This window comes from Pleurodeles waltl, chromosome 1_2, assembly GCF_031143425.1.
Source record: "Pleurodeles waltl isolate 20211129_DDA chromosome 1_2, aPleWal1.hap1.20221129, whole genome shotgun sequence".
In the NCBI taxonomy this organism is placed as follows: Eukaryota; Metazoa; Chordata; class Amphibia; order Caudata; family Salamandridae; genus Pleurodeles; species Pleurodeles waltl.
This window is the reverse complement of record NC_090437.1, coordinates 843,329,594-843,345,612: the sequence shown is the minus strand read 5'-3', so window position 1 is coordinate 843,345,612 and position 16,019 is coordinate 843,329,594. Positions and strand designations below refer to the sequence as shown.

Below are 16,019 nucleotides of genomic sequence, written 5' to 3'. Positions count from 1 at the left end.
TGGCCCCTTTCGAATGGGGAATTAACAAAGTGTCAAGCTGCCCGGTAGCAGTGTACAGTTGCAGGCTTTCACGAAACAATGAAAAGTTTTAAAACAATAAAGTTTAGTGGGAGGTCATCAGACGAGTGAGGAGCGAACAATGAAAATGAACAAGCAAGGACAGTGATGCGCTTATTATAGAGTGGAAACAAAAATACTTCCCTCATGTCAGTTGTGGAAATATACAAATCAGACAAACACGGACTCTGAAGCCAGTACGGGGCGAGCTGGAGACCTGTACTTAACCAGGTGGTCGTATTCATTGATCGCCAACGCTCTTAAAGCTCTGTTCATCGAGACACTGATGCAAACACTAGAGAACTTGTCACTAATGTGCTGTCGGCGAAACAGCAAAACCCACCATTTGCACCACTTGTGGAGTAGAGGTCCTTACGCAGGCAGAAGGGATCTGGAAGAATTCACACTCTGACCCAGGTACCATGGAGTCTACACACAACAAATGTCAGACACTTAAAAACATTATCGACTTTGTCTCTGAGTACCCCTGAGCTCAGTCTGTTGTAGCGATGGCAGCTTTGGCTATAGAGCCTGTAAGGTATGAGAAACGCTTATCTTATATCACACTGGCTTTCTTGTGTGCTCTGTAAGTAGATGTTATCTTTTTTCACGATGTTTATTAGGCCCTATATTTACTTTGCCAAACATCTCGACTTTATAAATGCTCTTATCTTATATTTACCTGCCACGTTGAGAATCATAGAACAGGGAGGGTTGTGCTTCAGATATGTTAACACACTTGTGTATTTTCTTCCAGCGACCCCTTGCACTCTGTGCCAGCTGTGCAGATTATGTGTTCGGAATTGCATAGGACGATCCAGATTACATCTTGTTCCTCAACTCCAGCTTCCAAAGATACTGACAGATTTCCTCCAGTATCGAGAAAGTATTACAAACTTTTAAAAACCCAGTAATATGTTTTTTTTCTGTATATTTGCTGTATACTGATCGAAATGTTACATAAACCCCCACACTAAAACTGTTACTAGCTATTGCTCACCACACTCCCGCCGGCGCACCAGAAATGCACATTTCTTAATGGAAGTGAGAAAATAGAGTACTCTCACGCACTGAGAAAACATTTTGGGAACTAACCATGACCTAGGTAGAATGCTGCCGTTCATTAATCATATGATTGTTTAATACGTTGGAAACAACATAGCTAAACTGTTTATGCCATGATGAATGAATGTTTGCGTTATAAACTTTTGTTGATCTCTTAGCAAAAACTAAAGATTTCCTAAATTAAATGACGTTGGCTGCGTTTTCTGAACTTCAATAAAATTGTTTTCATTTTGTTGTTGAAGTACCCTCTGACCATTTTGTATCATTCCCTTGTACCCAGCAGACTTTTGTGCTGTCATTACCGCCCAAATTGAAACCCAAGTTCAGCTAGTTACTCATGTTACTTGGCCAAATCAGAATTGCTGACATTATTATCTGTCCAACAGAATGCAGAACCACAATTTCACCACATTCTAAAGTAAACCTCTAAACACGCGCTCTATATTTCTACTGCCACGCATTGAGCTTAGAGATGCTGAATGAGTTTTTGTAATCAACATTATGCATGCCATTAATTAGAAGTAATATACAATGCTTTTAGTCATTTAGATACACTGGTGTGTCTCGTGCATCTTCTATAAATAGTTATTGTATGTTTCGCTTGTGACCTATTCCTATTACACTTGCTCAGATCTTAACTAATTGATACTATGAACGGTCTGAAGATATTGAAGTCAACTCTAAATTGCATTCTTGACTTCAGTTTACAGGATGTTTGCTTTCCCTTTTATTAGCAGTTTGTTGTTTCTTCCTCGTTTTCGGGCATCTTGCTGTTGCTTTGCAATGTCTACGGGGTCTTTTCTTTTGACAGTTTTACATAGCGTGAACTTGGCACAAAGGTATTGGAGTGCTTTATCTTTTTCTTTTTTGCAGTTTTTTGTTTTGCAAACTCGATACAAAGATATTATAGTGCTTTACATGAGCACCGGTTACATTACACAAGAACATATGAATTTTTGGTAGCAAGGGGAGATTAAGTGATTTGCCAGAATCACAGGATGTTGAGCCGGTGCGGAGACTCCAAGCATGTTCCCCAGCTCCAAAGTCGTCAGCTCTGGCCCTTACGCCACACCCTCTAACCTAGGGTGTTTGTCTGGTGCATGTTGGGGCAGTCTGGGAATAACTTTTTTTTTTTTTGATATACCGTTTGGTAATACAGATTCTGCCATTTCATGGCACTGCAAAGCAGATGCCATTCTTAACAAAGTCGCTATAATTCATTTTCATCAACCTTGTAGAGATGAAGAGGGGACAAAACTATGTCAGGATTTCAATCTGTGACATTCTTCTTCTATCAAGACCTCTGCAGTGGGTGCATTAACCAGCTGACTTGAGCAGGGCCTAACACTAGGCAATAGCATGTGCTCTTGATAACCTCTGGAGGGTCATCAACCAAGCACATAGGTTAGTACTAGACAAGAAGATGGCGAAAGGTGTTGTCTCCAAAATGGTGGCAAAGTAGTCCAGACCCAAGCACTTCACAGCCTTAAGCTTGGTAGCAAAAAACATCGAGCCTCTGGATGTAAATTGGGCCTCTTCAAATAGAGTTCAGTTGGTAGAGGCAGCCATTTTCCTTACCCTGTAGCACAAAGAAGTTAACACGAGTGCCACAGTGAGAGGAGCAGCGTATCATAGGGCACAGAAGTGGAGCAAAATGCATCACTTCCTCCTCTCAGAATTCACTTGTGTCATGGCTTTGATGACAGTCCCCTCACAGCTACTGCAACCTTGCAGATGCCACTTTCAAAAGCGCTGTCTAAAGCAGCACTCGAATAGCAACCCCTCCTGTTTGAAGAGGCACCACCTCGAATACCCCCCACAGGCGCAGAGCTCTTCCCCATCAACCTCTAGACTCTTGTGTATAATGATCCATGCTTCGTCTGTCACAGTCCAGTAATGTTTAACCTGCTCTCCTCTCTTCCAGCCCCAGACTTCATGTAAACACTCCACTGTGTTACCATGCATCATATGCTGCAAACTTTATGCATTATTTCTTATTGCCATGGTTACCAAGTACATGGAAATCAAGGTCAAGAAAATATCTTTCTGACCCTATCAAGTGGCCCTTTTCTCACTCTTGCTTCTACTGGTGTTCCTTTCAGTGCTTCAGCATGCCTCCCTGTGTCTAGGAATATACATGTGTTTGTTTATATGGGTATACACCCCAAGATCTACATCTCAAAGTTAATCCTGGACAGTAACCGTAAAGACTCAATGGGCAGGAGAACTGTTGTTTCACAAACTGTGGCCACCAGGACCAACCACTGCTTGTACTTATGTAACCCAAATGTGTCATAGTGACTGAAGTCTTTTTTGGTATGAGACAATAAACATGCACAATCCATGCCAGGCTTGCAGGGTAACCACTGTGTAAAAAGTTCTATATAAATTATTTTCATTACATTTATCTTATGAGGGTACAAATAAAGTCTGACATGGTTCTGAACCTACCTTGGATTTCCAAAAAAACATACATTTGAATCTTTTTCATAGCTCAAAAAAATGCCAATGAATCAGTCTTGTAGGAGCCTCACTGTGCACCACTGATGTAGGCAAAAAAACACTCTATTGTCCAAACCCAAGCTTCCCGCTCTATTCTGAGTGGTCCAGATAGCAAGGCCAAGACTTCAAATTTTGAGTAGCCAGCCCAACAGAGAAAATTCTGACTTCAAAACAATCAGCCAGTGCACAAATGTAAGCATTGAAAAGGCACCGTCAAGGCCCAGGAGATTCAGGTGCACATATTTGTTCTACAGAGTCCAGTCCGGAGCCGAGGGCTGTCATAAGACTATTAACTCAAAGCAGTGCTTTAAATGAATACAGAGTACCAGCCCTTCTGTATTTCCATTTAAATCACTGACCCAAGGTCACAGATGTCACACCTCTGGAACCTATCTTGTCAGTCCATCTACCATGGAAGTTCTGTTTCACCAATCTGCACACATTTGAAGCCTCCTGTTTAGTTAAGATGCCTCTTCTGTCATTCTCTTTGTATGCAGTCAGTGTTTTTAAAATTTGGGCTGGTATTGCCAATGTAGAGGAATAGTTACTTTAAAAGTTTAACACAGAGAAATATATGGCTGCCTCCTTTTCTTTGCTCCTAACTCTTTTGACCCTCTCATTCTCCGGGTTAAATGCCACAGAGGTGCCTCTTTGTGGCTTGTTTGGTGCTATAAAGGTTTAGGTAAAAACACTAGAAAGGATTCCATCTCTAGGGTGTCACAGTCTGTAGGAATGAGACCAAAACACTTACATGATGGAGGCCTTGTTGTGTCCTCTCCCCTGCAGTGACAGGCCAGGGAGGGTTGCTGTGGCAACTGGCATACATCCGCTAAACGCCAAACCAAAACACATAGGAAAAAGACACTGTGATCTACAACGCCAATAGCTCTAACTCACACAAATGCGAGACCCATTGCAAATGCTTGTTTGTTTTGAGGCTGGGAAATTTGGAAAGCCAGACCACAATATCCTCAATATCCTGGGGGGTTGGCTGATACTGTATTTATAATTACTGTTAATATTATTTGATGTGCTTCATTATCACTTGGAGTAAAATGTTGGGAGCAGGTCAACTAAATTTATAACTAGAGGCCTTCAACAGGAGTATTCTGTGGCTGGGCAGCTCACAACTTCCCCCTAGTGGGCAAATAGTGAGCTCTGTGGAAGCATGAGCAACTTGTCACATCAATGTTTGAGTAAAAAAAACAGCTCCATCCTCCCGTAACACACTCTACTTCTCTTGTCCGACAGCTGCTAGTACACAGATGGCTGTCCAGCTTCCTCCATTGCTTTTGGTGAGAGAGCAGCCGAATCAGCCAAAGAAAAGTAGGAAAACATAAACAAACTTTTTTGACTTGACATTGGATGATTGAACTTCCCTTCTCCAAAAGCAAGGGAAGAAGCACAAACAGCCCTCTGCTTACAACCATGAGAGGAGGTTGCCAAGGTGCTGCAGGAGGATGGAGCAGTTTTTATCATTCAGACATTTAAGTGAAAGGCTGCTTATGCTGTTGTAGTGCTCCCTATTTGGTGTGTGTGGGGGAGGAGTGTGCTAAAAATCTTAATGCCCCTGTTATGCAATCTTGCCTGAGTCTTGGGCTAAATTACAGGCCGGTAATTAACAGCTGTTTTTTGCCCCCAGATCTAGGCCGTAACGCGTAATTGTCCTTGTCCATTGACCTTTCAGCTTTTATGTCTCAACCAAGCTTCCCATCTGCTCTAAGCCTTTACCTTCCTCTGTTGTGGTCTTGTGACTGTATTGATGCTGCTCCCTGTTTGGTACTAGTTCATGACCTCATTGCCTTCAGCAGGTGGATCTTCGCTTCCCTGTTCACTTCCCCTATACTTCTAGTTAATCTCCACGATGAGCCCTCCTTCTGCCTACCGCAGCATAACCACAACTTTTGATATCCCTACTGCACCGTGGAAGGCATAGATTGAGAAAGCACTGCCAGTACTCTGCCTGACCTCCACTTCACCTTATCTGAACACAACACCCTTAAAAGCTTGTAAGGACCTGTTGTGAGCTTTTGGTATATATTAGGCTTCAGGGCTTTCTCCTGTAATACAACAAAGACCACATGGTATCATTTTGAAGCAGTTTCCCAGTCATCCATTTTTTCTTCTTAGGTTGCTTGCCTTGTCACGTGGCTCTGCCCCTCATTTCCTAACGAGTTTTCTTGGCTTACACCCATGAAGAAATAAACCACAGCAATGGTCCTACCATGGAATAGAGCCTCCTTCCGTGATTATACTTTCACCCAGTCTACTGCATGTTTATTCTAGTGCGAGACTTCATTGCATTCTTCAGTATTTCCATATGGTCGTGCTAACCACTTATGCAATTAATTTGGCTTGGCAGTTTATTTGAAGTCTGTTTGGCCCTACGGCCGTGCTTTGATACCGCACCATAACCAAAACAGGACACATACGATCATCTAATTATTCAGTACACTACTTCTATAGTCCTAGTTTCTTTTTTTACAGTTGCTGGGATTTGTGGTCAATGCCGGTACCTGCCAGTTGAGCAATTCCGTTCCCACACTTGCGAAAACTAAGGTGCAACTCTTGGCAACTCACAGACAGCACTCCCACTCCCTGAGAGAACTGCCACCTTCCCTGACCACTTGCATTACAAGGCTTCTCACCAGAGTCATAGATATTCTTATACAGATATCTGACCCAAGATCCCATTGTCCGGAAAGAGATTCTCAGGTGGCTGTCTCCTGTGAGGGTCTGGAACAAGAGATGATTTTCAACAGTTTCCAGACCTGGTCACAAAAGTAAATACCAGCCATGAAGGCTACGGCTCCCAGATGACAGATTGGACATGGCCAACCAGGAGAGGTGTATGTACATCGAAGCTATGGAACTACTAGCCAGTTCTTATGCAAATAAGAGTCTTACCAAAATACAGTGAGCTGCTGTTAATCTCACAAAGACTTCTAGTTGCATATTCCTTACCTTTGAATTTCCCCCAGGAGTCAGACTGGATCTGGAGAATTTTGGGAGCAGTACCCTTGCGTGCTGTCAGGTGCATCGATCAGCTCCGCGTCCATCAGCGTTTGCTCCAGATATGACATTGAGGTTCCTATATAGGTTCCACCCTGGTGCGCTGACGTCAGTTCTTTTCTTTAGTCACCAGCAAATGCTGATCCGAAGACAGCTATCCCTCTGTCATTTTTTGACTAGCTTTTTCTTAGTTTTTGTTGAAGATTTTTTCGAGTTTTCTACTTCTGGTGCATCAAGGATGTCTTCAAGAAAGATTGGCTTCAAGCCCTGTGGATCTTGTCATCAGGCAATGTCTCTAACGGATCCGCACCTTGTGTGTCTTTGGTGCCTAGAGCACAATCACAACTCAAAGTCGTGCTCTGAGTGTCGGGCCATGCATTTGAAGGCTTTGAGGGAGCAAGCTGGTGGCAACCTGACGCTCAACTCCGTGCAAGTCGAGATCTTGGTCAAGAGGAAGGTCCTGGGATTGGTAGCAGAATCCTTCACCATCATCATCCCACTCCAAGTCCTCCGGGTGCTTGGGTAAGTCGAGGCACAAGAAGAAACCTCAGAAGATTAATCATTCTTCAACTTCTCCTAGTCTGTCGGAGAGGGAGCATCAGCGTTCTAGGCCTCACTCTGGGGAGCCTGGGCAGACTCCACGTCTCCAAGTTTCCTGGATCGACCCCTGCCCAACTCAAAGACTTTTATGAGCCCATGCGCCTCATTTTTAGGCAGTCTGGCACCCCACATAGTTGGAAGGGGCCAATTTGAGTTTGCTCCGGCGGCTTCAGCCTCAGGGTGGGCACCCAAAGATCCAATCCTGGATCTAGACCGGCATCCATCGTACCACACTGACTATTCCCAACACCAGTCTCGACGCTCCCGGCGCTGTCTGTGCCCACAAAGCCAGATGGTCTTTGTATGATGCTGATTCTGACTCCCACAGAAGCCTTGCCTCTTAGGTCAGATCCTGAGCCCCTTTCTTAATGGCTAGGTTATGGGGATGAATGGGAGGGGCCCCCGGACCCTTTAGAATACCAACTCCATGAAGAACAACCTACTGAGTACTTGGTCCTAACCCAGCACGGGGTCCTGTGAATGGGACAATTGCCCGCCACCATCACCCCGCTCCACGGGACCTAGGTTTTCTGATGCAACACCCCATCCCTGAGAGCTTGGCTATACAAACTTCTGCCTACCAGGGCATGTTCGCTTCTGCAACCCCAGATAGGGAATCCAAGAGGTTGGACACACTTGGGAAGAAGATATTTTCTTCCACCAGCCTTGCATTGTGGTCCGTAAACACTGCATGCCCTTTGGGCCATAATTCCCATGCGCTGTGGGATACGGTTGCGTAAGTGCTGCCACAGGTCCCGGAGGAGGCCTGGGCTGTACTCTCTCAGGCTATTGCCAATGGGAAAGACGCAGCGAAGATCATAATCAGTTGCGGACTGGACACGACTGACTCGCTAAGCAGAGCGGTTTCCTCGACAGAGGGCTTGAGGCACCAAGCCGGGATGAGGACATCTGGCTTTTCAGGGGATGTCCAAGCTACGTTGATCGAAATGCCCTTTGATGGCACCCGTCTTTCCGGAGACAAGGCAAGCTTGGTGCTCCAGCCCTTCAAGGATTCTCGGGCTATGGGCATGTCCTTGGGCATCGCGGCGGTCTCTCGTCCTCCCCCAGTCTGCCTTTCACCCCTTTCGTGGCTACGAAAGGGGTCTCCAACTGCGCCCATTCCTGGCCAGCCACCGTGCTGCCCATGCTGCCCTTAGTCTGCAAGGCCGAGGTTGCAGCATTGACCGTCCTCGTGGATCAGGTGGCCAGCGGTCTCGACAGTCTGGAGCACCTTCTAAGCCTGCCTAATCTGACTCTTCTCCACGTAGGGCCAGTTGGAGTTAGGATTCACCATCACCTGCTCAGCTGGCAAGCCATCATGTCAGACAGGTGGATTTGCAAATAGTCCAAAGGGGCTACTCCCTTCCCTTCAAAACTACCCCTCCATCCATGCCACCATCCTACGATCGGATGAGGGAGGACCACTTGTCACTTCTCCACAGGGAAGTTTTGGCTCTCTTGGCCAAGGGAGCCATAGAGAGGGTTCCCGTGCCAAAAGTAGGTTGTGGTTGCTATTCTAGCTACTTTTTTGGTACCCAGAAAGGGTCCCTCAACCTCTTCCTCAAAAAGGAGAAATTCAAGATGCTCACTCTGGCTCAGGTTTTCTCTGACCTGGACCCAGGAGACTGGATGGTAGCATTGGACTTGCAGGACGCTTATTTCCAGTCCAGCCTGCCCACAGACGTTACTTGCGGTTCACGGTAGGCCACGAGCACTTTCAGTACAACGTGTTCCCTTTTGGCCTTACCAGGTGACCTAGGGTGTTCACCAAGGTGATGACGGTGGTTGCAGCTTATCTGTGTAGATCAGGGGTTTCAGCCTTCCCCTATCTTGACAAAGGCGGGCTCGTCCCAGGCTGTTGTCTCTCACCTCCAGACTACGGTGGACCTCCTGCATTCGCTGGTGTTCACTATAAACATGCCACAGTTACATCTAACTCCGTCTCAGATGCTTCCGTTCATTAGAGCTGTTCTGGATACAATGCAGTTTTGGGTTTATCCTCCCCAGCGGTGAGTCCAGGATATTCAGGCTATGATACCGATGTTTCAGCCTCCATCCTGGATTTTGGTGAGAATGACTCAGGCTGCTGGGCCTCATGGCCTCCTGCAGGTGACACATGCCAGATGGCATAGGCAGACTCTGCAGTTGAACCTAAAGTCCCACTGGGAGGAGCATCAGGGGAATCTCTCTGACAAGGTCCATACCTCAGAGGGAACTGCCCAAGAACTGCAGTGGTTGTCAACAAACCATGATTGGGTCAGAGGCAGATCCCTCTCCCTTCACCAAATCTGACAATAATGACAAATTGGTCACTCCTGGGATGGGTCGGCCATCTGGGAGAGGTGGAGATCAGAGGCATCTGTCTTCAGCGGAATCCAGACTCCACATCAACCTGTTGGAGCTCCATGCGATCCGGGTGGCTGTAACAGCATTTCATCCCTCTATCAAGGGAAAGATGGTGCAGGCGTTCACAGACAACACCACCATCATGTGGTACTGCAACAAGCGGGCAGAGTGAGGTTGAGGTCAAGAGGATGTGCGCCTCTGGATGTAGCTGGAACATCAGGGCCTATTCTTGATGGTTCAACATCTGGAGGGCACTCTGAATGGCAGAGCAAACAAACTCAGCCAAAAATGCATACCGGATCACAAATGGTGTGTCCATCCGGATGTGGAGCAAGGGTCTCTTTCAGCAGTGGGGAGATCCTTGGTTAGATCAGTTCGCCTTCACAGAGAACGTGGAGTTTCCAAGGCAGCAATCACTCAGAGAGCTTTTCGTCTCCAGTGGAACACAGGCCTCCTGGCTTTCCACCCATTTCACTTCAGTTCTCAAGAAGATGAAGAACGACGAGGCCTAAGTTCTCCGTGTGACTCCTTGTGAGTACGGAGAGTCTGGTATCCCGAGATGCTGAGCATGTCCATCAATCCTCCGATCTGACTGCCCCTTCAGGAGGATCTTCTGTTGCAACAGCAGGAGAGGGTTTTACACCCAAACCTTTCCACTCTCCGCTTTCTTGCGTGGCAGTTGAGCGGCGACAATTGACAGCTTTTGACCTTCCTCCCGAAATCTGTAACGCAATCTTGGCAGCCAGGCATCCCTCTACCAAAACTATATATGCCTGTCTTTGGAAGAAATTTGATGTGTGGTGCATAGACAAGTCTGTTGACCCCCTTTCTGCCCCTCTCTTTGGGGTCCTGTCGTTTATCCTTTGCCTGGCTATGGGCATGTGTAAAGGTTATTTGTCTGCTTTTTTGAGGTTGCCTGATCAACCTTGTTATAGGTTCCTGAAAGGTCTTACTCATCTCTTACCTTCATTCCCATTCATTATGCCCCAATGGGATATGAATTTGTTTTTGACATTTCTGAAGTGTGCTCCTTTCGAGCCTATCCACAGTTGTCCTCTCAGGCTTCGCACTTTGAAAACAGCCTGTCTTGTGGCCGTTACATCTGCCCGCAGGTTGAGTGAACAGCAGGCATTGTCATCTAAGCCACCCTTCCTTTTTGTCTATCCTGATAAAATGGTGCTTTGCACTATGGCCTCATTTCTGCCAAAAGTGGTTACGCCCTTTCATGTAGGCCAATCCATCAGCTTGCCTATTATTTATGCACCCCCACATCCTTCTAATAAAGAAGAGAGACTCCACCGCCTGTACTCAAAAAGAGCATTGGTGTTCTATCTTGATCATATAAAAGAGTTCCAAGTGGATGACCAACTTTTTGAAGGTTATGTGGGGGCGAAGAAAGGTCAGGCAGTGCAGAAGCAGACCCTCTCCAGATGGGTTGTACTCTGAATTAAGATCTGCTACGCACTAGCCAAAAAGCAACTCCCAGGTTAGCATGCTCCTTGTACAGAGCTAAAGCTGCGACCACTGCATTAGCATGCTGAGTTCCAGTCCTTAAAATGTGTCAGCCAGCAATGTGGACTTTTCTGCACACGTTTACCAAACACTACTGCCTGGACAGTCAGGACCATAGGGACGGGCACTTTATCCATTCGGTCTTGCAGGACTTTCTAGTATGAATGTAGTTTGCAGACCCACCTCCAGGGATGGTATTGCTTGGGCATCTATTCAAAGGTAGGGAATCTGCAACTAGAAGGCTCTACCAGATGAACAAGTTACTTACCTTTGGTAACGCATTATCTGGTATTGACAGCATCTAGCTGCAGATTCCTTACCAACTTGCCCGTCCTCCCCACTCTGTGAACTGACTTCTAGGGGGAAATAACTCCCCTAGTTTTGACACACTAGTAGTCAGTTTCTTTATGGCTGTGCTTCTGGTGTGGAAAGTTGCGAAAAGAAACTGATGTCAGTATATAGGAACGGCAACATCATATCTGGGGCAGAGGCCGCTGTCAATAGACGCCGGAGCCGATCAGCGCCACCTGACGACGTGCAGAGGTACTGCTCACAAAATTCTTATGATCCAGTCTGACACCTGGGGGAAATTCAAAGGTAAGGGCTCTGCAACTAGATACTGTCTCTATTAGATAAGGCGTTTCTGAAGGTAACTTGTTCCTCATGAACAATGATTCAGTAGTCTGGTAGTTCAGTTCTTTAAGGGTGCCTTTGCTCCAAGTCTGTCACCAAAATAGACGTGGCTACTTAGCTTATTAACTGTGTGGGTGCTATCTCTTAAACTGCTGCAGGTCTCATAAAGTAAACTGGAGGAATTGAACCACCTCAACAATGATGGAATTAAAGTGGCTCCCCTTCCAGCCTGCATCATCTTTAAGTAAAGCTACATCTTGTACAAAACAATGAGAAACAGCACCCAAACATACTTGGCCAAGAAACTAAGCAACTCTGGTGGACAACGCCATACCAGGACCTTTGATATCACCACAATAAAAACTAAAATGAGTTAAAAAAAAACAGAAGACAAGTATTTTTCTTTTTTGTATTCTTTTTTGTAGTTTTGCACAGTATAACAACAACACTCTCATCATAAGAGTATCATGCAACATAGTATGATAGGGGTACATGTATGGGTCTATTTTTAGAACATCATACTAGTAAGCATACAGTTAATGTTCTGCTGTTTTGCATATAGAATACCGTCTTTCACCATTATGGAAGCAATAATGGGGAATTCAGAGGTTGTGTGGCAGGGAGGAGATCAAATCTGTGCTGCATAGAATCTGAAAAGGAGACCATATATCCTTCGGACGAGCTGAGGGGTTGGATAGTCTCAACATATTGTTCAGTCATGCCCTGTAAGTATTCTGTATCACAGAGGCATTGTTTTGCTAGTGGTACCCGCCTTTGCATCCAGAGGATGGGAACAAGCCTCTTAGTCAACCGAAATAAAATGGTAGCAAGCCGTCACCAGGTCGAGTGTATGTCTGAGGTCTTCCCCAATAATACACCTTGGTGAGAGAAATCGAGGTGAATGCCCAATATATGTGTCACACTTTGGAAAACATCTTGCAAATATAATGTAAGTGTGGGGCATGCCCGAGCCCTTTGTGGAAAATCAGACAGAGTACCATATTTCACTCACTTACCACAGTCCCCGACCCCCGAATTTTGCAATACACTCTGGGATGTATTTATATTGATGCAAATATTTGAATTGTATCATCTTGTGTCTGTAGTGAAGTGAAGTTTTCTTCACTTGAGGGCAGCAACATGTTCAGGTTTTATCAATAAGTCTGTAACAGGGGCAGTATGAAACTCTGTAAGTGGAAATATTTCAGATTTGGGCCAATTTATCTGCAACCCAGAATATCCTCCAAAGCGGAATATATCCCGGGTAAGAGGAGAAAGGTTATCATCTGGCGATGTACATAAGGTATCACATTGTCTGCATATAACAATATTATCAGTGAGTGATTTTCAAGATACAGTCTGCGATGGGAATTTATTTCTCTCACGTAAGAGGCTAGAGGCTCTATTGCGAGTGGAAAGATTAACGGACAGATCCGAGTTTATAGTTTTTCCTTTTTTGGTTGCTCCTCCTGGAACCCTCCCCAGCACAAAGAATGGTGGAAGCGTAGACATCAGCTCCCTATATCCCCCTAGTACCTTTGTAATTCCACTCTTTTATGCACTTATTTATTTTGTATTATTTTTTGCTGGTTGTTTAGTGGTAAAGAAGCACTGCATAATATTTGCCTCTGAGTGTTTCATAAATTTATGTTTTTATAATGAAGCCAGTTTGAAATCTCCACTATATTCTGTCATTCGTTCCTGACTTCTAAAGGAGCATGGATTTGATTGATTTGAATTTGACAATTGTGTAGTATTGAAAATGGTATCAGAAACAGGTGTGGGGGAAGCGGAAACCCAAACCCAGATTTTTTTTTGTATATTGTAATATTCTAAAATAAATCGAAGTAGTCAGAGGAAGAAATTTCCAACGTTAAGAGATCTAAACCGAGGACCATATGTCAGCCATGCCCAAGAACACGAATAGGTTGTAGAACACAGTTCTAGCCTGAATAAATGATGGCATGGAACCCATTAACACTTTTAAGTAACAAACCGTCTTAAAACTATTATGGCCTTCAGTGAAAGCTAGCATAGAGATCTCTGCAGTGTAATAAGAAAATCTTATGGCTAAACCCCAAATGACCTGCTGCAGTTTGGACTTTTAGGTTTCGACATCTGAAAAGAGGGTATGTCTCTAGATACATCATATGAATTATCCTTTTTGGAAGTGAACTATAATCTCTTACCAATGGACGAAGAGGACAGGGAAACAATGATAGGACTCTAGTTAGGTGATAAACATGGATACAATACCCTGGACTACTGCTGTGACCTGAGAATGTACCATATTAGATAGCTCTATCAACATAGTCATCTTTCATGGCTGAGGAGACAGGGATGGGAATTTCTTCATAAATGACACTTGATCCACAAGGCGTCAAGATTCTACATCAACATCTCCTACTTTTAGCTTTGTGTCCTACCTTCAAGTCCATTTTACTTGAAAGTCACTGTAAACAAGATGTGATGCTTATAGTTTACACCACCGTTCTTGTATGCATATAAACAAATTCTGAAACTAGAAGGAGAATAACATAAATTATGTGAAGTTGTTACAGTTAACTGTAACATTGCAGCATCAACCATTGTTTGTTATTTATGGACCCCAATACAAAAACAAATCATTTCTCTAATGGCTTTACTATAATAGGAATGGTGCATGGTGGCTTTTAAGATCTTTTAAGAAAGCATGATGTTGCTGCACAAGCCCACATTAAAGGTTTCTTAAGGTCTGCTTGGTGTAAAGGAATGATTAGAAATGGGGAACCCTGTAATAAGAACAATATTGACTTGGAGATGTGGAAACCTTATTTCAGTTCAGTTATTCATTTTATATTCAGTTTGAACAAGAAAAGCATAATTATTGTTCTTTTTGTCAAGAAGATCATAAATACATTTCCCCAAAGAACCTTAAACAGCTTAAACCATGGTCATTTTGTGAATGTATTTCATTTCTTACAGTGTATACTAGAACAATTGTAGTTTTTGTAAACTTTTGTAAACTTGATATATTATGCAATGTAGGAAATGCATAGCACGTTAGTCAAATGTTCAACAACTCACAATGTAAATTTGACCAGTTGCTCAATAAAATTAGCTGTGGCTCCATACTCTTGGTCATCTGGTTGTCTTTTGTATTCTCTAGATCAGTGATACTCAAATTACGGCCCGGGGACCACGTGTGGCCTCCTGACCTTTACATGCGGCCCCCCTGATCAACAGCAGCACTGGGCTGTTGTTCACCCAACTTAGCACTCACATTAAATAGATGTTAAATATAGAGGCAAGCCTTTATTTAAAGGTTAATTGAAGTTAAAGAAAGGAAGTGACTAGGTTCTCCTGCACCACTTAACTTTAGGAACACCTTAATTGTCAAAGCCATCTTGTAGCAAACGTGTAAAAATATAAGTTCTCAAAATTCAATACTATTTCATTAGCATGTAGAACCGTTTCACTTTAGTATATCAGATTATATCAGTACATTGAGAACTATTTTTAAGTGATCATTTTAAAATAGAAATTTAGAAACAATCATTCTCCCCACTTCCATACTGACAACAATCCCAATAGTGAAGTAAAAGTATAATGAAGTCAGTTGTTACATGAACAACATTATAGTTTATCAAATCAAACACAGGAGAGGATTTTGTACAAGCACATCCTGTAGTTATGTATTTCAAGGTCCCCTATACCGACCTTACTGTCCCTCCTTATCCCCCAAGGATTGCCACCCTGCTGTCATTGATGCAGCCCTAAGTCACATCACAGACCAAACTTTGTAGCCCTTGGGAAAATGTTTACAAGTACCTATGCTCTATATCCACCTTTGTTAACACACCATAGATGAGTATTCAGGAAACAATATGGAAATAGAATGGAGATCACTTTGCTAGGTCTTGTACTGCATCGGTTACTGAAGATAAGACAGCTTACCTGCCACCATTACTGACAGAATTACCACGTGTCATCTTAAGGATTTTAGGGGTCCCCAGCAATACATTTTTTGGGGGCCTCTGTACAAAACAAATTTGAATTCAGTTACCTATTTTCTGATACTACAAGCCCCCATGCTGTCAAACATACCAAATTATATATGAATCTTTAACAGGTCACACAAAAACAGTTGACATAGTTCTTTCTGGGACCCTACAAATCCTGCAAAAACTATTGAAATACTTCTTTCTGGGACCCCAAAAATCCTAACGGTGACTACAGGGTAGAAAGGCAGTAAGTGATAGAAGTAGACAAGGTGGTTTAGAAAGGGAACTAGATTTGACCGATCAAATAGA

The 16,019-nt window shown here is 44.0% G+C and overlaps 1 protein-coding gene across 2 annotated transcripts in view; it reads left to right on the top strand.

The window, feature by feature from the left end:
* Positions 1–14,840, top strand: part of ASB5 (ankyrin repeat and SOCS box containing 5) — a 341,741-nt gene extending 326,901 nt beyond the window's left edge. For both annotated transcript variants that reach the window (XM_069244651.1, XM_069244658.1), the window contains exon 7: positions 815–14,840. In XM_069244651.1, coding sequence (XP_069100752.1) covers positions 815–960 — 146 coding nt within the window. In that variant the 3' untranslated portion in view covers positions 961–14,840. The remainder of the gene's footprint in view (positions 1–814) is intronic.
* The last annotated feature ends 1,179 nt before the right edge of the window (positions 14,841–16,019 follow it).